This window comes from Diabrotica undecimpunctata, chromosome 1 (assembly GCF_040954645.1).
Source record: "Diabrotica undecimpunctata isolate CICGRU chromosome 1, icDiaUnde3, whole genome shotgun sequence".
Lineage (NCBI taxonomy): Eukaryota > Metazoa > Arthropoda > Insecta > Coleoptera > Chrysomelidae > Diabrotica > Diabrotica undecimpunctata.
The window spans coordinates 67,159,714-67,185,999 of record NC_092803.1 but is presented as its reverse complement, the minus strand read 5'-3'; the positions used below and the strand labels follow the sequence as shown (position 1 = coordinate 67,185,999).

Below are 26,286 nucleotides of genomic sequence, written 5' to 3'. Positions count from 1 at the left end.
GACAAGATATTAACAAAAATAGCCATGCACATAAAAAGGAAATGAATAACACCAGCTTTTAAAACAAACAACAACTTAGACAAATCTATTAAGAACACCAAGAGCCAAACGAAAAAGTACTTTCACAGTGGTGTATACAAACTTAAATGTGGCAACTGCCCAAAAACTTACATCGGTCAAACTGGTCGAACTTTTAACAAACGTATAACAGAACATAAAAGGCCTTTCAATAATAAAAAAAAAACAGATTCTACGTACCTACTTCACCTTCTTGACCACGATCATTCCTTTAATTATGAATTTCAAATTCTTTACATGGAAAATAAAATTTAAAGGCCTTAAGCTATCTTTATTAGAATCTATGGAAATTAATAAATTAAAAAACTCAGACATAATTCTGAACGACCAACCTGAGACAAACAGTTCTCCCCTCCTCAACTTATTCAGTTAAAGACTATAAAGTGTAAACGCATACCAAAAATAGATCAATTGAGAAAGGCACTCTGCCGAAATAGCTGGAGTGATAATAATTTATAATAAATTTTTTGGAAGTGTTGAAAACAAAAGTTTTCACTGTTTTTTAATGTTTTGATTGTTTTATGTAGGAGTACATCTATTGCTGCTATAGACTCTTTCTTCTGTATCAATACTGACGTAAATGAAAATGTAATCATTGTAACGTTTTTATAGTTTTTTTATTTTTCCTTGTATATTGTAGTACAGATATAACAATTTACTCTCGCAATGATTTATTGTTCCCTATTTTTGAGTGATTTTACATTTCTTTTTGTTGTGTTCCTGATGTTTTTCGTCTTGTAACTGGTTAGTCTTTCTTTGCATTGTTTGTCATCTTTAAATCCACTCAATTCCGATGCAATATCTGGATCTGTGGTACGTTTCCTTCTATACCAAAGGTATGTTACTAGATTCGTATGAGAATTCCTCTTTATCTAGTCTCGAGATTAGCAAATATTAACATTAAGCTGCTTAATTCACCCAGTCGCTTATAAATAAAATACTAAAAGAATAAATTTAAAGAATACGAATAAATCAAATTCTTCAAAATACAAGTTGGACTTGCATTTTATCAATTTTTAAAAATTTATTACATGTTTGAATTTATTACTAAATCTGTAGGTTATATCATTAATGTTTATTTAGTTGGGTTGGTATGCTAACCCCGTCCACTTTGGAGACTACCCAGATATTATGAAGACCAGAGTAGCCGAACGCAGTAGAGGCGAAGGAAGAAACCAATCACGGCTACCAGAATTTACTGAGGAAGAGAAATCCTTGCTTAAAGGAACTGCTGATTTCTTTGCTGTCAATGTTTATACTGCCAATTTGATCAACCACATAGATGATCCTCCAATCTCTAATCCTCCTTCTAAACGGCAAGACATTGGTGTTAACGACTTCCAGCCTTCCGAATGGGACAACAGTACTCAACCTAGTTGGTTTAAGGTACGCAAATACTAATTTAGTTTTACAGGAGAGAAAAAAATAATATTTTTTCTGCTTGAGTTTCTTGTTCTGGATAAGATATGGTACAACAAACGATTTTCTGAACTGTATACCTTTAAATTTATATTGGGCAATTTTACGTTTTCATAAATTTTTGATGTTTTGTCATACGGTTCCATTTTGTAAAATTATTTTAAATATCAAGTAAAACATCAATTTAAATCTATTGTTTCACGCAGTATATTCCAAGGAGCGAAAAAGAATCATCTTTTTGATATCTGTTTTTCAACAGATAAAAGATTTTAAATAATTTATTATTATTTATTATTTGTGATATGGTTATATTTAAGCTGCTAAAAATCAAAGATAGGTCAGTTTGTTTTAAAATTAAGTAAGTGAAAACGTAATTTTTGATTAAACGCTCTTACGTCCACCTTGACCAATTACCAAATAAAAATATACATATCAAGCCGAGTTCAATTCTCGGCATCGAAAATAAAATTTTTAATTTATAAAAATTCTATGAGCCATCACCGTGTTACGGAGGACTCATAAAACTTATACCCCTGGGCTAGTGCGAATCGACCCAAGTTACCTAAAACAGGGTTAAATGGCCTATTGTAAGGTTTTGCAACACTCCAGTTTCTATATTATCAGAGTTTATATGTATTATTAATTATTATAGACAGGTTTGAGTGTGAGATTTGGATTATGCAATCTACTTAAAATATTCTGTATAATTTTATATTTCATCAGTTGATTTCCTATAATGATGTCAGTTGGACCTTTGGTCAATGCTTAGTTTCATAGAATTTTAAAATGTGCAGATTACATCCCCATGATTCTGACTGCCCATCCAAGCTGTCAAATGTCAGCTTAACATTTCCGTTAAGAAAAGTAGCCATTCTCTCTCCTGATACCAACCACAATGTAGCTTCACCTATTTTTTAAAATTTTAAAGTGTTTGTCCTTGTGTAGTGTAGTGTAATGTATAATTTTATGTTTATGACATACTTTGATTTTTGGATAGGCCAAAATTGACGAAGTAAGTCTAAAACGTTTCTCACATAAAAACTTTTATTTTAACTTTTTCTTCAGTTAAAAAAAGGTTTCTTGGCTTATTTCAGATGCCTCTGAAGATGCTCTAGGAAGCGAAAGTACTTGGGCAAGATTTAATTATTAAACTGTGCTCGATATCTGCCGTTGAATGCTAGAGTAGAAATGAATGCTTAAGTTAATTTACATTGTACTTAATTTTAACCAATTTTTAAAAATCTGATTGCAGCTTCACCTCGTAGGGGATTCTTTTTGACTGTTTCCTACACTATATTTGCCCCCAAACTAACACCTAAAGTATCACTGATATGTTTGAGTGTAAGATGTGGATTAAGCAGTCTACATTATAATATTTAATATAATTTCATATTTCATCAGTTGGCTTTTCCTACATTAGTGGTCAGTTAGACTTTTGGTCAATATTGGTCATCTAAGTTGTCATATGTAAGACATCACTTTTACATTTCCGTTAAGACCACAAGCCATCCTTTCTCCTGCCGTTGCCCACAATGTAGCTTCGAAATAATTTTTACACTGTTTGTCCTTTGTCTAGTGTTAGTTTTTGTGTAAATGTATTTTATGTATAACATTCATTGACTAGCTGAATAGCCAACATTTTTGACAAGTAATTCTAAAACGTTATATAAAAGATTTTTATCAACTATCAACTTTAATTTTTTTCAAAGTTAACTTATGTTCTTCCACTTAAAAATTGTAACGAAACGTTTCTTGGCTTATTTCATATGCTCGTGAAGATGCTCTGAGAGCGAAAGTACTTGGGCAAGATTTAGTAAAAAACTATGTTGGATATCTGCCTTTTATTTGTAAAGTTAATATTAATTTAACAACTTTAGTGAATTTCAGTTATCATGGATTATAGTTTTTTTCATTATTCTCTACCTATTAATTTCAGATTGCTCCGTGGACAATAAGGAATCTTTTGAATTGGATAAAAGATCACTACGAAAATCCTGAAATTATTATTACTGAAAATGGTTTATGTACTGATGACGACAACAAACGGATCAACTATATTAGGGTAAATATTACAAAATTAAAAGGATGTAAGAGTGTCAGTGGTCGTAAGTTCGAATTCGGTAGAAAGAAATTTTTATTAAAAAAATCTCTGCTTTGTTGAAGCGCGAAGTGCTACAGTCATTCGAATATAATAAGTGGTTCTCAGTAAAGACAATTAAGCCGACTTTACTTAGTAATAAGGCATTTACTTTACACATACAGGGTGATTCTTTGGGAATTCTAATTGGACGTTTTAGAGAAACTTGACATAATTAATATCTGAAAATTTAGGATACAGGGTTTTTGGATATATCCAACTATTCTAAAATATTTAGAACTAAAATTAGAACTGCCTAAAAATCACCCTATATAAACTGTATGTGATGGGCAATATAATGAAGAGTTGACTTTCTCTTCACTGATGTTTAAACCCACATCGTTCCAAGTGAGATAAATATTTTTTATAATTAGTATTTATGCATTAATCTTCCAAGGACCAAGTGGGGTCAAAAAAAGACCCCTGTCATTACATTTTTATTTGTGTTTTAAGTTACAGTTATTCTTTAATTAAATCCATTAAAGAATATTTTTCTCTTTTAAAAAATAAAAAATAACAGTGACAAAAAGTCAGAAAAACAGACATTAGCTGATTTATTTATATTTGAATACAAAAAAAACTTGGATGGACCCCGCATGGCCTTTGTTTCGGTACAAGTTAAGTTGGGTCCGTTTAGCCTATAATAATGTGATGTTATTGGTTGTATGTTTTGAATGATCAGATGTTACGTTTCTCTGTTTTTTTTGTATGCCTGTGAAAGTTGGACAATGAACTCTGAAACAGAAAAAGACTAGATGCCGTTGAACTGTATATATACAGAGGGATGCTGAGAATTCCATAAGTGCAAAAAGTAACTTACGGTGAAGTACTTCGGCGCATGAGTAAACAAAATGTAATACCCAGCATAATCAAAGAGAGGAAAACACAATACTTCGGTCATGTGTTGAGAGGTGAAAGATATGAATTACTCCAAATCATATTGGAAGGTAAAAAGCATGGCAAAATACTAGTTGAAAGACGCCAAAACTCGTGGCTGAAAGACCTGAGGAGATTTTTTGACCGCTCATCCACAGAAATCTTACGCGCAGCAGTTTACAAAGCTACAATTGCCATTTTGATCGCCAACCTTCGAAGAGTGACGGCGCAATAAGAAGAAAAATTTTTTGTATGACGAAAGAGAGATTTCAGTAACAGAAAGAGAGTGGGACTTCAGAAAGTGCGAAGCGGATATGAGTAATAGACAGTTTGGCTTTCGTAACGGCTTCGGAATAGTAAAAGCTCTGTATAGTTTCACAACTCTTGCCCAAAAATGTCGAGACCAACAAAAAGATTTCTTCGTTGCGTTTATAGACTATGAGGAGAAAGCTTTCGACAAAGTTAAACATAACATTCTCATGGAATGTCTAAAGAGAAAAGGACTCGACAAAAGTGACATTAACACAGTGAGAAATCTATATTGGAACCAACAGGCTGTGGTAACATTATATGGAAATATCACGGATGCTCAATAGATAAGTAGAGGAGTGAGACAGGGCTGTGTACTTTCACCATTAATATTTAATATATATTCCAAAGAGTTATTAACTCAAGCACTTGAAAACTGTACATAAGGGATCAAGATAATTGCCATTTTGATCGCCAACCTTCGAAGAGTGACGGCGCAATAAGAAGAAAAATTGGTTGTATGACGAAAGAGAGATTTCAGTAACAGAAAGAGAGTGGGACTTCAGAAAGTGCGAAGCGGATATGAGTAATAGACAGTTTGGCTTTCGTAACGGCTTCGGAATAGTAAAAGCTCTGTATAGTTTCACAACTCTTGCCCAAAAATTTCGAGACCAACAAAAAGATTTCTTCGTTGCGTTTATAGACTATGAGGAGAAAGCTTTCGACAAAGTTAAACATAACATTCTCATGGAATGTCTAAAGAGAAAAGGACTCGACAAAAATGACATTAACACAGTGAGAAATCTCTATTGGAACCAACAGGCTGTGGTAACATTATTTGGAAATATCACGGATGCTCAATAGATAAGTAGAGGAGTGAGACAGGGCTGTGTACTTTCACCATTAATATTTAATATATATTCCAAAGAGTTATTTACGCAAGCACTTGAAAACTGTACATAAGGGATCAAGATAAATGGTGAAAATATAAATAACATCCGTTATGCTGACGATACAGTCATTATCGCTGAAAGTGAAACAGATCTGCAGACGTTACTAAACACAATTTGTGATACTGGAGAACAGTTTGGTTTAACAATAAACATAAAAAAAACAAAAACCATAGTTATCAGTAAGAGGGGCAAAGTCATTACAAGGATCCAGATAAAAAATGAAGATATTGAGCAAGTGAACAAAATGAAATACTTAGGAGTCTGGATTACTTAAGATCTGAATCCAAAATCAGAAATTCGCTCAAAAATAGAGCAGTCAAAAGCAGCCTTTTTGAAAATGAGGAAGTTTCTGAGTAACCAAAGACCCAATCTGCAAATCCCATATCGAATGGTAAAATGTTATATCCACTCTATTCGTCTTTATAGTATGGAAGCCTAGACTGTTAATGTTGACTTAATGAGAAAACTGGAAGCTTTTGAGTAACTTTTTAGGAGAATTTTGAAGATACCATGGACCGATCATATCACGAACGAAATAGTGTTGCACAGAATGGGAAGAGACAGAGAATTTTTGACCACCATTAAAAGGCGAAAGACAACATATTTGGGGCACATACTTAGAAATGATAAGTACGAGTTGTTTCAGCTAATTATAAAGGGTAAAATCGAAGGAAAAAGGGATCCTGGTAGACGACAAATATCCTGGCTGAAAAACATTCGCGACTGGACCGGGTTAAACACACAGACGCTCTTAAGAAAATCAGAAGATAGAGACAAATTTGCAATGGTTATAGCCAACCTTCATTAGTGGAGATGGCACTAGAAAAAGAAAAAGTGCTCAATGACAATTTGCTTCGCTGAAGACCTAATTGACTGGAAACTAAGCCTTTGCGGTACTGTACGGAAACGCAGAACATTCAATCCACCACAGTTCTTACTATCCCTCTGAGCTACCACCGTTATCAGCACTTTTTGGTTTTCAATCAGATGTAATCATAACATAATAAGAAGCTCAACAGAATTATTTAAGAGAAATTTTTAAAAGACTTGTTAAAAAAGCCAGAGTCTATGACCTGCAAGTAAATGAGAAGAACACAAAGTATATGGTGATGAGGGGAAATAATAAATAGTTAGGACTGTTTTAGCAAGTATCTGACCAAGACAAAGAATATAACTTTAAATTAGTTGGACAGTTCCATTAATTTGGAGTAAAGTTAACAAATAGAAATAGGAGACTTAAAAAATCGAAAAAAGAATAGCTAAACGTAGTAAAAGTGCTGGAAGTCTAAATAAGATGCTAAAATCAAAGAAAATATGTATTCAGCAAAAATAAGAATATATACAACTGTTATCCGAACAACGGTGCTTTAAGCCAACGAGAACTGGATCTTAGACCAAACTATGGAACTTAGGCTAGATAGAGTTGAAGAGACTTAAATCAATATACAGAGGTATAAAAGATGGGCATATCTGGAGAAGAAGAACAAATAATAAAATAATGCAAATATATGGACAACAAAAAATTTCAAACATTACTAAAGTTCAAAGACTAAAATGGCTCAGATAAGTAGCTAGAATCAATAAATACTGAAGCTGGCACAAAAAGAAAAAGATGGCAACCACGAAGAAATTGGAAGGAATTAGCAAAAGAAGATTTGAGATTGTTAGGAAAACAAAACTGGAAAAACCTAGCACAAGATAGGAACAAATGGAAGAACAACATTAAAGTATGATATATATATATATATATATATATATATATATATATATATATATATATATATATATATATATATATATATATATATATATATATATATATATATATATATACATACATAATATGATCTGTGTTACTGCGTTCGTAATGAAGAAATGAGAAACATAAAAAAGAAATACGTGCTTGGCGAAGGAAGGCGATGGATAGGGACGACTAGACAGAGATTCTTGAGGAAGTTAGGACCGACGCAGATTTTTAAATCCAGAATAATGATAATGGTGTTCGTAATATTTACCAAAATGAATTCTGACTGAAATAAAAAAAGATAGACATAAGACGCTTATTCTTGCTTTAATTGGGACATCTTTTAACTTATTATAAGTCGTCATGATAATCAAAATGTGTGTAGCTATATTTCGGAAACTACCATGATTATGATGAAAATGTGTGTTAGGGGCCGTAAATTAACCAACCTTATCAAAAGGTAGCTGTTATAATTTGTGTCCTAGGGCTAAAGTTAGCAAAATGATCCAAGTGTGTAACACTGGCGTGCTACAATAATATTACAAGGCCAGAATCGCTCGTTGTCGAAGAGAATTGGGCGGGGTTAGAAACATATAGAAGCTATATCGTATCTTAAATTCAAGCACAATTAGATAATATGAAATTATTATTTATTATTGGACGCCACCCCTGGTTTATCCTCGAAGGGGACGAGCAAAAAAAAATTAAGATTTATTGAAAGTTTACAAGAAAACTATTCTTTATTATTTCTTAGTATTGAACAAAAAGAAAACATTAAAAGTTACGTTATCCCAAAATATTATTTTATGTTAACATTATCATAAACAAAAAATCTTTGTATCGTATTAAATTAAGAATTGGTTATAAAGAAAATGAATGTATATATATATATATATTAACCCCAAATTTCGAAATTTGTTTACATTGAAAATAATATAGTTATTTATCAACTAGCAACAATGAAGAAAATAAACCTTTAAATTAAATTAGAACACTTCACTATATTTTCATTTTTTTTGAGTTCATAATCATTTCTGTTGTCTTGAAAGTAGGTATAATAAAAATTGGTACAACCTTAATCTGCTCTGTTTCTCTTCTTGTTTAATAAGTCACCAAATAAACCATTGATTCAGCTACGTACTATATAAAATCACCACCATCCTAGATAAGAGGGGTTAGGGATTCCATAAAAAGATACTGCTACTGGGCCATGATCTGGAATAACTCCATAGCAATACTATCTTGCGACGAGTATTAGAAATATAATATCAGCATTATAGCCTCTCCAATAAGGGTCTAAAAAAATAAATATCTATCTGAAATATGGACAAGAAAAGGATTTATTTGCTCACCTCTGAATTGAGACCCACTTTGGAAACACGTCTTAACGGTTGGACGGTCTTAACAGAAAAGAGCGAAGCGCTATCATGGCGCCTGAATCTGGAAATTGGGCGTGAGTGACAAGTTGAAAAATATGCTCATCTACCGGATATATTTGGGAATTACAGAAGAATCCTTGAGTCGGCTACAGGTAGGTACTTGACAGATAGATGGGGTTAGAAGTTTTATTTAAAAAAAAATTATTGAAATTTATAATGATTTTCTTTTATCTTTTGAAACGGTTACACAGCCCTCCCCACGATTTCAACTGGGTACCAGCGTGGAATCGGACTAGGCATGGTGGCACACCATACTAACCTTTTCAAAAGTGGAAATAGATATACGGAGAGGTAAGACAAACAGAATGGACAAATATAGCTACAATCTGGACTCACAGAATCCTTCTTTCACAACTCACGTGGGAACAACTCAAAGATTTCAGAACAAAGCGAAACAGAACGCATAGAATATTTATGACTCAACTATAAAAATGTAAACAAAAAAAAATTGCATGCTCACTCTCAAAATGCATAGGGTATTTCACCTATAACCAATATCATGAACAAAGCGGAATAAAACAAAACATATCTACAAATCATTATTTGAGACCAAATGCTCGCATTCAATCGAAACAATATAATTAAGATATTATTATTTGAAATTTCATAAGTAATATAAAGCAAAACATACTAGTGTTGTCACCAAGATACAAAACAGATAATTTACTGCGTAGTCGTTATGAGACCTAACACAATAAAACACAAAAAAAAATAATGTTATCGTTTGTTCGGAAGCGTAGAGTCTTTCATCTATGACTTAATCCACGAATAACATAAGAATAATAATACAATCGTATCATTAACGCCATAAAATACAAAATACAAATGTGTCATCGTTTGTTCGGAAGCATAGAGTCTTTCATCTATGACTTAATCCACGAATAACATAAGGTAATAACGCAGCGCGTCATTATAGACACATTTAGAAATACACAAATAAAAGGAAAGAGTTACTAATAGTTCAAAATTGGGTACATTAAAGTTCTACAAAGACAAGCCTTAATAAGTTCACTGGGAGAGGTAGACATCAGAATTTCTGTAAGACACATCTATATTTAGAAACAAAAAAAGGCTGATGTTTAGTTATTAGTATGACAACTAGAATTTGTGATAACTAACGTGTATCATCCGCCTATAATAGGGACAACATTGGTAGGTCAACTTCGGGTAGGGTCAACTTCGGGTAGGGTCAACTTCGGGTAGGGTCTAAATAATTCTAGATTACATAACTAAACAGGTATTGGAGAACTAAAAAAAGTTTCCTGACGCGGGAGGCTGTTATTCTAGATTTATTACTGAAATACAATTATGAATGGCTTATCATTCCGACGAGTCAACTAGCGGGAATCCGCTTACTTCATCCCTAGCCTTCCTCAGTGTCTGGCCATTCAGAATATAGGATGTTAGACAGCAATAATCTTTTCAAACATTATTTTGGGGGGTTTCGAATAGAGAGTCGAAATTCGAAGGTCTTCACACTAAGAGTAAAACTTAGGCAAATGAACAGATACTATAATGAACTATCATTGGTAACTAGACAGAGGAATCTTGATATCTTTGGTATAGATACCAAAAAAATTACTTGGATTTATAAATCCGTAAAATAAGATAAATTGAATTTTGTATCCACTTGAAGACAACTAAAGGTATGTACAATTTATTGTAATATAAACTAACATAAGCATAAAAATATCACATTCTACCAAGGCATTCTAAAAATAAAATGAGATTAAATTTTGCAAACACCCTTAAAATCAATATAGGTTCTTGGTCGGGGTAGCACAAACTCAAGATCTCGATCAATACAAACTAGAGAGAGAATAATACCGAAGTAGAATAAGATAAGATAAAAATAAAATTTATGTCGAAAAGAAATACGACATATATACATATATATATATATAGACATATTGAACACAATAAATGATCAATATTATAATAATAAAAAGTAAAACAGTTCAACGAACTGGGGTGCGAGCCAAACTGAGTTGCTCTGGAGATCGACGTGCGGAGTCTCCTACACTACTTCCAGAGGCTCGTCTCTTTGCGACAACATCTGAGATACACAAAATTATTAATTGGAATAGGGATAGGTCCACTAATCCACTTGACTATAGCAGGATGCTCCCTGACTAATAGTCAACACCACCGACATAAAACAAGGGTTGTCGAGACAGCTCAAAAAAAAATTGAAACGTGTCAACTTCCTGAAGGGAAAGAAGCACTAAGGGACAGATTTGCCGAAGCAAAGTGGTATTCAATGTACTAAGTACTAGGGTATCAGTGCTGTACTGACCCCACGCCAAAAAAATTTGGAAAGGAAACGAATCCTCTCCAGGATAAAGTTCGCGTTAGCGCAACTCTTCCTGTACACGGGCCACGGAGGGATTGAATAGTCGCTGGAGAAGGTAGCAAAGATTAAGTACGCAAAGGCGTAAAGGGAATCAACTAAAAAATTAAAAATTAAGAATGGACTGAACATTTTAGAAGAAAGGCAGGATGGCCAATAGTTCCATAAGAATATCCTCTGGGATTGATCACAGTGGAAAATTTCCAAGCAAGAAGGCTGGCAAAAGGACAAAAGAAGAAAATAAATCCAAACCGTTAATACACAATCTTGGAGAAGAAGAAAGAAAAATGGGTATATGGCATACAAGCCACAATCGCTACACAAACAGTTCAGTCTAAGACTGATGTTTCCAAAAGAAACAAAAAAAGAATCGTAAGAGTCTTTCACGAAACAAAGACTTACGATAAGACTTAAAAGGAACGGAAGAATCATTACCGTTTTCCAAAGAAATAGAAAAATATTACAGTCCATCGTCAATAATAAAAAAAATCATGATGTTGGATGTAACACACCACAACAATAAAAAAGTTGAACAGTAAAACATTTTTGACACCTAATTGAATCCAATATGGTCGTCATACAAATCACAAAGAAATGTTTACCATTCTTTAGCAGAACTCTAACAGAGTCAAAATAATATAAACTTTTAATTCTCAGTGGGTCATTTAACGGTAGTACCAGAACTATTTCAATTGTTAAACAAACGTGGTCTTAACGTCGACATAAAGATAAAAGATAAATTCACAATAGGCGGCAGCGGGTTGTTTCACCTCTGTTTATACAAAGAGTCACAATAGACAACAGCAAACTACTTCAACCTCACTTGTGCCATATCATGAACACAAAATAATAAATGAAAGCTTTTGAGCCTTAGCCAAAAGTCTCAAAGCAAAAAGATATATGTGGTCTAATAAACTATTAGAAGACCGCAAAAATGTCAACGACAAAAAAAGAAAGCTGCTGCTTATACAACAGTCTGACATCACACAAATAACTCAAGATACAATAATACAGGTCACGTGCCTGTACGTCCTACAGGACATCTCGAGAAAAAAAAGTAAAACCACAAATAACAATAAGTTCCAGTACCAAAAACATACTTCTACTACATCTGACCACACAAAGACATAAAATTAACATAACAGAAGGAGAATAACAATATTTCCGCTCTATATTCTCAACAAAGACGCCTTAGGCAGAGAGAAACGAAGTCATATCATTACTTCCTTATATATGCAAAACAAAAGAACAATGGACTGTAAAATATAGAAAGCATTTTCCTTTTCAGGAAATAAAATTTTCTTTTCAAAGTACGAAAAAGTTAAACTATGAAAAAATACATTTTTAAAATAAACGAAAAACAAATTAAAAAGAAAATTTAACAGATAACAGATATTATATCAAAAACACCCAAAAAAGTATTCTGCAAAAATCCAGATAACACATTTTAAAATTACGTAGGTCGGGACAGCCTGTATATAGGTATAATTCCCAGCTGTGTGCCGCAAATAAAAACCATGAATCAAGGTTAAGAAATAAAATTCACTTAATTGATTTTTCAAATAACAAACGCTAATAGCCATTTCGTTTATTTAAAATAAACACATTGAGGAATATAATTATTATGGTTCTTATAAACAAAATAAGACTGAACTGCAAAGAAAGTGAATTGAGGACTAGAATATAAAATGCTTGAACATATTAGCCGGAATAAATTCAAGGTTTCAATCCATACCAAACACTTATAAAGAAATAAACAAAGTTCATTTTTCACTTATGGAATGTTTACCTTAGGCAAACGGGGAATAAACAGACGATTATCTTACCATTCAAAATACGACAATTAAAATGCACACGTAATAAACATTCCAAATACGTATTATGTATTTCACAAAATTAAAAATACGACGAGAATATTTCTACGCAATTTTACGAAGATTAAATTAAAGGAAAACGAAAATCGTACCAGTAAAACTGATTAAACAAAAATTGGGTAAAAGCAAATACACAAACAACTTGAGTCTAAAATACGAAATGTAGACAGAAATCATAAACATATTACGTTGTTTTTATAATGAAGATACACGCTCCACGATTGGCGCGCCATTTATGTAACGAAGGTACAAATGGAGCAAATCTAATACATGCCCTACGTTGGAGGGCGCCATTTTGTAACACTGGCGTGCTACAATAATATTACAAGGCCAGAATCGCTCGTTGTCGAAGAGAATTGGGCGGGGTTAGAAACATATAGAAGCTATATCGTATCTTAAATTCAAGCACAATTAGATAATATGAAATTATTATTTATTATTGGACGCCACCCCTGGTTTATCCTCGAAGGGGACGAGCAAAAAAAAATTAAGATTTATTGAAAGTTTACAAGAAAACTATTCTTTATTATTTCTTAGTATTGAACAAAAAGAAAACATTAAAAGTTACGTTATCCCAAAATATTATTTTATGTTAACATTATCATAAACAAAAAATCTTTGTATCGTATTAAATTAAGAATTGGTTATAAAGAAAATGAATGTATATATATATATATATTAACCCCAAATTTCGAAATTTGTTTACATTGAAAATAATATAGTTATTTATCAACTAGCAACAATGAAGAAAATAAACCTTTAAATTAAATTAGAACACTTCACTATATTTTCATTTTTTTTGAGTTCATAATCATTTCTGTTGTCTTGAAAGTAGGTATAATAAAAATTGGTACAACCTTAATCTGCTCTGTTTCTCTTCTTGTTTAATAAGTCACCAAATAAACCATTGATTCAGCTACGTACTATATAAAATCACCACCATCCTAGATAAGAGGGGTTAGGGATTCCATAAAAAGATACTGCTACTGGGCCATGATCTGGAATAACTCCATAGCAATACTATCTTGCGACGAGTATTAGAAATATAATATCAGCATTATAGCCTCTCCAATAAGGGTCTAAAAAAATAAATATCTATCTGAAATATGGACAAGAAAAGGATTTATTTGCTCACCTCTGAATTGAGACCCACTTTGGAAACACGTCTTAACGGTTGGACGGTCTTAACAGAAAAGAGCGAAGCGCTATCATGGCGCCTGAATCTGGAAATTGGGCGTGAGTGACAAGTTGAAAAATATGCTCATCTACCGGATATATTTGGGAATTACAGAAGAATCCTTGAGTCGGCTACAGGTAGGTACTTGACAGATAGATGGGGTTAGAAGTTTTATTTAAAAAAAAATTATTGAAATTTATAATGATTTTCTTTTATCTTTTGAAACGGTTACAAGTGTTCTATCTGCTTAAAAATTTACATGAAACAAAAATTCCGAAAAGAAAATTATATGTGTCATATGTGAATCATAATTTATTTTTTTTTAAATAAATAAATTTAAAGCAATGTATATATATATATATATATATATATATATATATATATATATATATATATATATATATATATTTATAACTACTACCTAAAACCCTTTTTAACCTGACCAACAGTTAGAAAAAATAATAGGAAAAAGAAGAAAAAACAAGAAATTATTGCACTCTGGGGAGTGCAGACGGGAAGACTTTTTAAATTACGTTGAAATTATAATATTAATTTGAGATAAATAAAATTAAAATTATTTTAATATATTTCATAATATTTTAATAAAATACATAATAACATATATTTTAATAAAATCAAAATAATTCGTTCTATCAAAATAATCCTCCTCTTTCATTTGCTATGTCGCATGCGAGGAATCGGTCAATTGTTTATTTTGTACTCAGCCAGAGGTCTTCTTTAAGTCAATAAATTAAGATTTGTCTTATAGTAAATCTATTTTCATTCATAGTGCATATCCATAGTTCATTAATAATCAGGATACTGTGTAGTACCCTTTTGGTAGTCGCCTTGTTTGTTTTCATTTATCTTAATATATTAGTTATATCCTCTCCTTTCATTTGCTATGTAGCATGTTGGGATTCGATCAGTTGTTAATTTTGTACTTACCCAGAGGCCTTCTTTAAGTCAATAAATCAAAATGTGTCTTATTGTAAATTTATTTTCATCCATAGTGGCATCTGATATCTTGTATGTAACTGTACGTTTATAAATATTGAAGATGCTGTTTAGTGCCCTGTTATTAGTCGCCTTGTTTGATTATTTTTATCTTAGTATAATTATTATCCAATTTCCTTTCATTTAACGCATCACACGTTCCAATCGGACAAATACCAACGGAGATATGATGTAATTCCCTTTTGGCAATGCCGCTATGTTTGTTTTTCCCTCATTGTACCATTTACCCTGTTCCCTTTTCAACGAGACCTCATACGTCGAGTCCTTCTTGAGCTGTGCAACTTTGCGACCAATTTGCGTAGCGTTGCCACTCGCAAAAATATGTCGCATATTTAATGCTTTTTTCTCATCCAAAAAGTGTACAACATACACAATAAAATAGTTTTATAAAATGCTGAAAGAAATTGGAATCTGCTCGGACCTCACTCGGATATTTTTTTTTTCAAATTTCACTTGACCCCAGGAAGATTAACCTTTTTTATAGAATATCAATAGTCACACGATCGTGGTGAAATTTTTTCAACCTATATATATGGTCCCCAGTTCTTTTTTCAATAAGTGCTTATTTGTGATTCTCTTAATCAAGTAATGTAAGTAGATTATTTCTCCAAAAGACTAATGGATACTGTGCTTTAATTCGTTAAAAAAGTACAAAAAACATTGAATCTGATACATACGGTACGCCATGTTACGCATCTGTGACATTTCATAACGAACTGTGGCGCGCAATGGTTTATTTTGACAGTAATAATCTTAATCTGTATGTCTCATTAAGAGTAATTATTTTAACTATACTATTTTCGCTGTTAAAAATAATAAATACGTATTTTACATGCTGTAACCACCTCTTAAGTCAAGATGCCATTATCTGTCATATCAATGTTGAAAGGCGGAATTTAAATAAATAATCAATAATGACGTTAATTAAATTAATAACTTAACTGAGATTATGTATGTCGTATCTTAAGTCTTTAGGATATTTTTATTACAATATAAATTACACAGTGTTAATATACCTTAATTTGTAATCTAACAGTAATCTTAACTTCCTAATTTCCCAGTATATAATTGTAACAGAATCTATAATATACTTTAATTACGAGGATATTCACCTTCTGGTAGAATTTGATAACTTGCTAAATTATGGCAAAACTTCCTAGTTCGAAAATATTTTTGTACAAAGTACAAATTTGCAAATTACAAGGTACAAGGCAATGGACTTGTGATTGGCGCGTTATTTGTGAGATTATTAGGGTTGAACGCTTTTTAGCACGTAGTCTAATTAGAATATTCACATCATACAGAAATCATTGTTTAAAGTTCCGTCGAATGTACTTATTAGCTACCAATGAATCATTTACTCTACGACTTCAGAAATTATTTTGCATCGTCGAACGAGAAGTTGGACATAAAAGCATTCGAATTATATTTATCCATCGATATTATCCAACTATGTATTAATAGTAGTAGATTTTTCAAGAGTATCATGGAATTCATATCACATATTTACACAAAATTTTATAAAATATGTATACCTGTGCGTCTTTCTTAGTTTTAATTTTTTAGGACTATCTCAGCTACATTAGAGATGCTATGGTAGTAGACGGAGTTAAAGTGTTTGGATATACCCTGTGGAGTATAATGGATAATTTTGAATGGCAGCTGGGATATACGTAAGTACAGACTATATTTGATCAATTATACAAAAATGTTTAGTTTGATCGGTTCAGTTATTCAGAAACATGAGTATCTACAGTAATTACTTCGTATTTATTACTGTCATTTTATTTTAGGCAAAAATATGGTCTCTATGAAGTCGACTTTAATGATCCCGACAGGCCTAGAACACCAAAACCTTCAGCAGATTTCTTCACCAAAGTTTGTAAAACCAGGTGTCTTACTGACAACTGCATAGACTAGAATAATATTTTTTTACTTAATAATAAAATAACTATCTCCTAAAACATTTTGTAATTATTTATTTGCAGTTAGAATGTCATCCGTTTAACGTTAATCTCATACAAGTTTAAGCATCAACTGCAGATCAAAGTGAAGAGGAAACAGTAGAGTTCTAACAACAAATAGCAGAAATAATGTTAGGATGTCATCCGATTACCGTTAATCTCATACAAGTTTACGCATCAACTGCAGATCAAAGTGAAGAGAAAACAATAGAGTTCTACTAACAAATAGAAGAAATAATGCATGGTACAAAAAACCGAGACATAAATTAAGTAACTTTAACGTATTTTAACGTCAAAATAGAAAAAGGCAGGTTCGAAAATATAATAGAAGAACAAGATCTAGGAAAAGAGTTAAGAGTTAAGAAGTCGAAAATTGCAAGATTTGTAAAGTACTTTGAAGAGAGGAATCCATCTTCCCTAGACCAGCGAAACAATCAGTAGCTGCATCAATACCACTTTTTAAAATTTGTAAAATTTAAAATTTAAAATCCCACATATTGACAAAACACTAGAAACTTTTCGAGGATGAAACTGTAGTGAAAAAAGGATTTATTGAAGTGCGTAATAGGATTATTTGATGACATAATGAGTTATACCGTCCAACTATAACCAGACGAATCGAGATCATGACCAAAGATTTAAAATTCCAACTGAAAAGTGATATTATGGAGTTTAATGAGTCCTCCTATATAATAGATACTGCCAATTATGTATTTTCATCCAGATGGTATTTCATAATATGCCGGATAAAGAAGAATTATTAAGAGTGCTACCTCTAAAAGCAAAAAGTCGCGAAGAAAATATTTACACAGACGATTTTCTAAATTTAGAAACCGAGTTAGAAACTCGTGTACATTACAACAGATGAAGTACTTATTATGACTGGCAACAAAAATGAAGTTATTGGATTGTGTTGAGCCAACGATGACTTCCCTTCTTTTTCAAGTATTACAGATAATTTTAGATATATTCCACCTCAATGTAGAGCATCTGATAACAAATGTTTGGTCTTTTATATCCGAAAACAAATATCCATGTTTAAAACAAATACCTCTGCTGTTAACAGGAATGTTCGGATCAATATACTTGAGCGAATCTGGATTTTAAGAAATGAAAATTGTTAAGTCAGAATATCACAATCGGCTAACAGACGAACATCTCAAATCGTGCTTGCGTTTGGCACTTAGTAATTAATTACTGTCCTACGAAAAGTTTGTGGGAGTGCAATGGCAATGGATCAACATCGAAAGATGTCTTAATTATATTTTGTATTTATAAACAATTACAATAAAAGCATTTGCATACATCTACGTATTTTAGGGTAGTTGGCAGTAGATCGTTTGTCTTCTAAATATTTTGCGGTAGATCGTAGACACTAGAAGTCTGAGCACCCCTGCTCTATAGTTTATTTTTATGAACGAGAAAGTAATTAGCATAATTTTAACTGGTAGCTCCGACCACTCCATGGGCGTGCTCAAGATTAATTGAAAAATTACTTTGAATAATTGTAAAAAATAAATGAATTATTTCAGTGTTATAAAGTGTTATGTGTATGTAAACAAAAGTGACCTCTTTTATCACACACTATATTAGAACTGACTGGCCTACATTAAAAAGCGTTTTAAAAAATTCACATTTTTTTTAATTTTTAAAAATTACAAAAGAGAAAAAGAGTTTTTAAAACCGTCTAAGGTATGTTAAATAGATGAATAAAAATATTAATATAAAACTTACAGCTACTTGTTACAAATCCAAATCAGATTCAGAAGATGAACTTTCAGAACCAAGATTTATAATAACTGGCTCGATCATTTTATCAGTAATATTGTCCAGCTTCCACATTTTTTCCTCTTCTTTAATAGTGTGATTTACTGCCTTTTCCCAGTTTTCAGGTTTTACATTATTTACGGCCTCCAAAAACAACTGTTTAACATCATGAATTTTAAAAGTGGTATTTTTTCTTGAAACTTCACTCTTTATCTGTGCCCATACCAGTTCAATCGGGTTTAATTCACAATGATATGGTGGGGATCTAAGTACTGTCATTCCACGATTTTTGGCAATTTCATCAATTTCGTATTTTTTAAATTTTTCTTTATGAAGGGCACACAACGAATAAAGTTCCTTTCTTATAGATCCGTGATGGTACGTAATATTTTTTGAACTCAGCCAATTCTGCAAGTCTTTTTTTAACCACTTGGTTGTGGGCAGTCCTTCTATAAGTCTGGAGTGATAACTTGCATTATCCATTACTATTACACAGTTCCTAGGAAGATCTATCATTTGTTTGAACCATTCTTGAAAGACATCAGCGTTTATGTCTTCATGGTAGTCACCGGTACGAGTTGATTCAAAAGTTAATAAACCACCTTCAACAAAACCGTCTGAACTGCCAATGTGTACTATTATCAGCCTGCGTCCCTTTCCTGATGGTGGGTTTAAACCAGTAGATAAGTTATTTACAAAAGCGTGCCTTTGACTTGTAACAGTTTCATCCTGCCAAAATTTATTTGGTATATGACCCTCGTTGATCCATGTTTCATCAAGATAAAATATTTTTCTTTTTTGGTTTCTCATTTCCTTTATGGTTCTTAGAAAATGTCTTCTCCATATGACAATATCGCTTCTTTCTAATAAAATAGACTTTCTGGGATTCTTTTTCCAGCGGAAGCCTATTTCTTTTAAAAGTTTCCATAACGTTCTTAGACTCATTTCTGGGTAATCCTTATCATCTCGAACTGAGACAAGAACTTTATCCAATGTTGAAAATTCTTGTCTAAAGAAGAATTCATGCACTTTCCGTCGAAGTCCTTCTTTAAAATGATATTCTATTTGAAATTTTGGTTTCCCTGGAGCATTACGTGGCATTTGGAAACTACCACATTTCTCTTTTTTAATAACTCTGTAAATCGTAGATTTCCCAACACCAAGTGTACTGCTAACTAACTCAACGGTCTCATCAACACTTTCACATAAACGTTTTTCTGTAAATGATTTAAAACAATTAAATATTAATGTTTTTTCATTAACTGTTAGAGGACCAATTTTTCGGCGTTTACACGGCACTTCCAAATTTTCCATAACACTAGTATACACAATAAACTGCACCTTGCAACTGAAGTACCTACTTTTAGTGAAGTATTAAGAATTTTGAATACGCCACTTGGACCTTCCTATATACAAAATGGAAAAACCCACTATCACATTTTCTGTGGAATAAGTTTAGAAGGTAATTATCTAGTCAATTACTGTCGTAGATTCCTGGAAAAAAAGAATTAAATGTTTGATTGTTGAAACCCTTACTTCGTGGAATGCACTTATTTCAGATAAAATAAAACGTTTTATTTTATCTAAAGAATTAAACTTTATTTTGCAAATAGGCAAAGAATTAAACTTTATTTTGCAAATAGATAAAATAGAACGTTTCATTTTATCTAAAGAATTAAACTTAATTTTGCAAATAAGTAGGTACTTATTAAACTTTTATTGGTTATATATAACCAATAAAATAAACATCTTACATTTCTTGCAAATTCATTAGTACCTGTTAACCTCCATCACTCCGACACTGGCAACCTTATTTAGGGATTAGTAACGCTCACAACTATTGTATTCTATTCTGCTCCAACCTTTATACCTGGTGGTCATACTCAATTTAAAATTGTTTTCCTATATACTTCTGTAAACTTGTTGACAAATATCTGTTTTTCATTGAGTCACCCGTATCAACAGTTTAGGGATTTGCATACATAATTTATTGTTTTATTACTCTCTCATACATAAAAATACACTATAGGCTATGGAGAAAGATCAATGAAAACATAAGGGAAAGCCAGTATGGTTTCAGAAATGGTATAAGTACCAGAGATGCTGTATTCGCAATGCAAATGTTGATCCAAAATAATAATGATTTATCCAAAACACGTTTTTTAAAATATTTTTCTCATTATTAGAGTTGCTGGTTAAATATGGGTTAAGACCAGAAATTATGTGCAAGTTGCAAAACGTTTCCTGTTTCTGATGTGTCTGAAAATAATAAGAGAGAAAGACCAAAGAAAGCATATTGAAAGACGGTTAAACGAGACATATAATAATAAAGCGGATTAATACTGGTACGACCCCAAGTAAAAATATATTTAGAAATAATATTATGGAGCCGAATATCATATAGGAATGAAAACAAAAAAAAAACGATTATGTTAAGAAAAACAAATATTCCATATAACTGAAATTTAAGGGTTATATTTTTGAGTGATAGATAAAATTCATACTTTAAAGTCTATTTTACTCTTTTAGTTTTTATATAATTAGATGTCTCGTTGAAAATCGGTATTATAATAGATAAAAATTAAAGTCACTTACCCTAAAATCTTCTGCACGCACTGAAATAGAATTAGAAGTGATTATTTAAAAAGCATTGAAAGTTAATGGAGAAAAATTATTTATAATTATTTTAGATAAAATTTCAGATTACTTAATAAATGAGAACAATTTATTTAAATTTAGCCTTTATATAAGGAAAAAATTGGTAAAATATTTATCACAGAATATATAATGAATGAGTAAAAAATCAGTATTACAAACAGGCGAAAATGACATCAATAGATACACGAATAGTATAAAAAATTATATCAAAGAAAAAGATACATACGGAGATAATTACCAAGTAAAATTAAAAAAGTATATTCTTAAATTCAGCGGGGAAATCAAGGAAATGACGCATTGAAATAAATAAAAAAACGGGTCGTAGAAGTTATACTTCTATACACGCCTTCGCCGTTACAAATTTATATGGGAGTCAATCTGCACAATCATTACATATGTAATGCTATAGGTAAGAGAGAGCAAAAAGAGAAATAGAATTAGGTATATATGTACATATATGGTGCATCGTTTGCTGTATATAAACAACATTTAACCTGTAATAGGAGTATAGTAAATGAAGGATTGAATCAATATTTTGATGAAAATGTATATGTTTATTTTCATATATGTATGAAAGAAGTTCAATGCAAAAAAATTTTTTTAGACATACTCTTCAGTAAAATTCATTGTTTATTTTGTTATTAATATAAAAACACAATACAATACACTGCAACATAATTCAATATAATAATACAATACAAATTAAAATGCAATATTCATAAGTATTTAGAAATGGGAATATACATAACTTATTTACGCATATGTTTAATTTACCATGATAATAATATTAATAAAAAAATAATTATAATATTAATTAATATTAAATATATTTACAAAAGAAACATTTATATTGTCGAGAAAGAAAAAGAGGGAAACTATATCTTTTGTCTCTCTCTTACCTATATCTTACATATATAATGATTTTGCCGATTTACTTCCTTACAAATTTCCAACGTCGAAAGCGCGTATAAAAGTATAACTTCAAAAAGTTTACCTGAAATACATGTCAACCAACACAAAAAGAGGCATACCATAATTACAAAATAATAAGAAACGAAAGACATGCACTCATAAGAAAAATAAAAAATGATCGCTGGGAACGCTTTTCGACAGAAGTTGAACATGATTTTTATGATTTGCAAAAAACAATATGGCGCTTTATAAGAGATCAAAGAACGGAGGTAATGGAACTAATATAACCAAAACACAGGAAAAGGGTACATCCATTGGCTACCTAAACAAGCTATATGCAGAGGAATAAGAAACTACGCTAGAACCGGAAATATCAAAAATTACCACAATTGAAGAACTTAATATAAATATACAAGGAGTTCGTAAAATACTTGAAAAGATGAATAACAAAAAAGCAGCAGGTAAAGACGGAATACTAAACGAATTACTGAAATATTGTAGAGCAGCAATGACAGAAAATTAACAGCATTAACCAATAAAATTATAAAATACAATAAAATACTGGAGGAATTGACAACGAGCGAACTAATTCTACTATTCAAAAAAGGTGATAAAGAAGAGCCAAAAGACTACAGAAGTATAAACTTGTTAAATACTACTAATGAATTAAAGGATAAGTTTAGCAAATGAACAACAGGAATTTCGTACTGGAAGATCGTGTACAGATGCAATATTGGTCATAAAGCAAATTACTGAGAAATTACTAGAGCATAATAGACTAGTATTTCTGTGTCTAAGTGATTTAAAGAAAGTATTTGACAGAGTAAGACTCAAAATGTAATCCATCTTCTGTATAATAGGGAAGTTTCCATAAATAACATAAAAACTATTGAAAACATCTACCAAAACAACAAAATGGAAGTCAGAATAGATGGGCAAGTTCAGAACCTATAGACATAAGCAGCGGAATAAAGAAAGAAGATTCAGAATGGAGAACAAAGAAGTAAAAATACTCTGTTACGCAGACGACGCAATATTGATAGCCCAAGATAAAGATATTGTTCTGAAGCTATTTTCTTGTGGCATTTTAAATTAATTACTATTTAAATGGGAATAAGCCACAATTAAAGGTTAAAATACGTTTATTGACGTTTCAATTTCCACTTCGGAAATCGTTCTCCGATTTCTGTTATGTTTATATTTGAAATATATATATATATATATATATATATATATATATATATATATATATATATATATATATATATATATCTATTAAAAATGTTTCTTTTTTCTAAGATACTCAGTATTTCGCTATTTATTTGATAGCTTCATCAGGAGTAAACTGTAAAACAATTTGAGCATTATGAAAAATGGCGTACAAATACATATAAAAAAAAACTCATAGAAATTAAAAGATTTCACAAATAACAACTGACATTGAAGTATTTAAAATATTGAATGTCAAGATTAAATTGTTTTAAGCACGTTTGTTACAGCAATACGATAAAAAATTAAAATTACTTCAAATGTAAAAATAAAAATATCAATAAAAGAAACATTAGAAGAATGATATTTCTTTGATGAATTATTAAGGTTAGCTGTTATTAAGGTGAATGTTGGCTATTTTGAATATTTATAAATTTTGTTCAATATATTAAAACATATGTTATTTTTAACTGTCCAGTGTCCTTTACATTTACCTTTGACAATGCTGTTAGGGGAATGCAGTTACCAAATGATTATGTTTTAATTTCTTTAGATGTGGTGTCCTTATTTACAAACATTACTCAAATCGGAATCGGAATCAAATTGGAATCGCATACTGTAGCACTTTTTATGGCGGTTGCTCCAAGGATTCTTTTACGGCCTTTTGTACTTTTTCGCCTTTTTCAGTGGTACAAATATGTAAAAATTGCTAGGCTATAAATAGGGATCAAAGAGTGGATGCTCTTGTATCCTCCATTTTTTTTCGTTCTAAATTTTCTTTTACTACTTTGGCATCGATAAGCCGAGCATTATTGCGTAGAAAAAGTAACACCACGTGAGAGCTTCCTCGGACGTTTGCGTCTTATTGCTTGATGGAGCTTTTTCAAAGTTTCATTATACAGCTTTGTGTTTATATGCATGCACTTTAGGTTATGTTATATCTATGAGCGAGGGTCTTTTATGACCGAAAAATAGCCTTTAACCTGCAAAAGATTGAACTTTAAACTTTTTTGATGGCGTAGAATTTGCGTGTTTTTATTGCATCGATGTGAGCTTACTAGATGGTTTAAAACAATGACACCGAGATTCGTCGCTAGCACTTATTGACGCAATAAAGTCATTATCATTTTGCTTGTTTTCCGTGAGATGCTGCAAAGATGAACCAATTCGCAAGCTTTTTTGGTCCTTTGACAAATGGCGATGAATCCATTATGGACATACTTTGCTGTAACATAGTTTGTATAACACAATTCACTATAAACATTTTCTGAAATGTCTATGGCTTCTCGGATAATTTTGGTTTATAGAACCGAATATGAGCTATGGTTCTGGATTTTGCAAAATCAATTTAATTAATAACTTAATTAATTTGTGAAGGGGAATGATGAGAGTTGGCATGTAACGATTGGTATAGGTGGTTTTTGATAAATAGAGTGATGAAAACCTTGGGATTGTTTTTCTCTATGATAACGTCGAGAAACGGTAGGGATTAATTAGTTTCCACCTCCATCGTGAACTGGTTACTAAGATGTATACTGTTTAGATGGGTTTGAAAAGATTCCAAAGCATCCCTGCCATGGGGTTAAACGACGAATGTATCGGCAACATATCGTAGCCAACATATGGGTTTAAACATTATTGTGGATAGTGCTCGAGTCTCGATGACTTCCATAAAGATATTGGCAATTACTGGAGATAGTGGAGACCCCATTGAGGTACCATTTAATTGTCTGTAGAATTGATTTTAGAAGATAAAATAAGTGTTGGATATACAATGTTTAATGAGAGATAGGTGGTCTTGCTGGATACTGTATTTAGTTTTTAGAATGTTTTATCTATAGGAATATTTGTAAAAAATGAAACGATATCGAAACTTACTAGAATGTCTGATAATGAAATAGGATATTATTTAAGAAGTTCGATGAAATAGCTCGGTATAAATACGCCATAAGATGAAATTCGAAGCGCTCATTAAAAGCTTTCTAATAAGAAAGGAATGATAATATGACTTAACATAAGATGCTAGGTAGTATTAAGTCCCAACACAATTGACAGTTGAGATTAAGTAAACCAACTTGGCTGCTACAGACAGGGTGAGCTTAGATGTTATTTACGTAATATATGAAATAGTTAACATCTAGTTTGTTTCTTTTCTCCTCATATCTGACTGAGACCCTCAAGGGTTACAGTGTAAAAGGGATTCCACCCCTTTTTATTGTTTTTCACTGCTATTTGATATATACATATATATATATATATATATATATATATATATATATATATATATATATATATATATATATTTATATTTATATATTAATAGTTCCGCTAAATACTATAAAAAGTATCGAAAATATCTACCAAAACAACAAAATGGAAGTCAGAATAACTTTCAGAACAATTTACAGAATCCATAGATATAGGCAGCTTAATAACAGACAAGGAAATTCATTGAGCTCCATG

General features: G+C 31.5%; 2 protein-coding genes across 2 annotated transcripts in view; one reads left to right on the top strand and one right to left on the bottom strand.

Moving 5' to 3' along the window:
- The window catches only part of LOC140450382 (myrosinase 1-like), a 37,670-nt gene extending 20,391 nt beyond the window's left edge, over nucleotides 1–17,279 (top strand). Inside the window, exons 6-9 of the mRNA XM_072543981.1 lie at nucleotides 1,162–1,464; nucleotides 3,434–3,559; nucleotides 16,880–16,986; nucleotides 17,107–17,279. Of these exons, the coding sequence (XP_072400082.1) occupies nucleotides 1,162–1,464; nucleotides 3,434–3,559; nucleotides 16,880–16,986; nucleotides 17,107–17,233 (663 nt within the window). The 3' untranslated portion in view covers nucleotides 17,234–17,279. The remainder of the gene's footprint in view (nucleotides 1–1,161; nucleotides 1,465–3,433; nucleotides 3,560–16,879; nucleotides 16,987–17,106) is intronic.
- LOC140450391 (acyl-CoA Delta-9 desaturase-like) overlaps nucleotides 1–21,658 on the bottom strand; it is a 212,434-nt gene extending 190,776 nt beyond the window's left edge. Inside the window, exon 1 of the mRNA XM_072544011.1 lies at nucleotides 21,640–21,658. The gene's annotated coding sequence lies outside the window, so the exon portion shown is untranslated. The remainder of the gene's footprint in view (nucleotides 1–21,639) is intronic.
- Nucleotides 21,659–26,286: the final 4,628 nt, after the last annotated feature.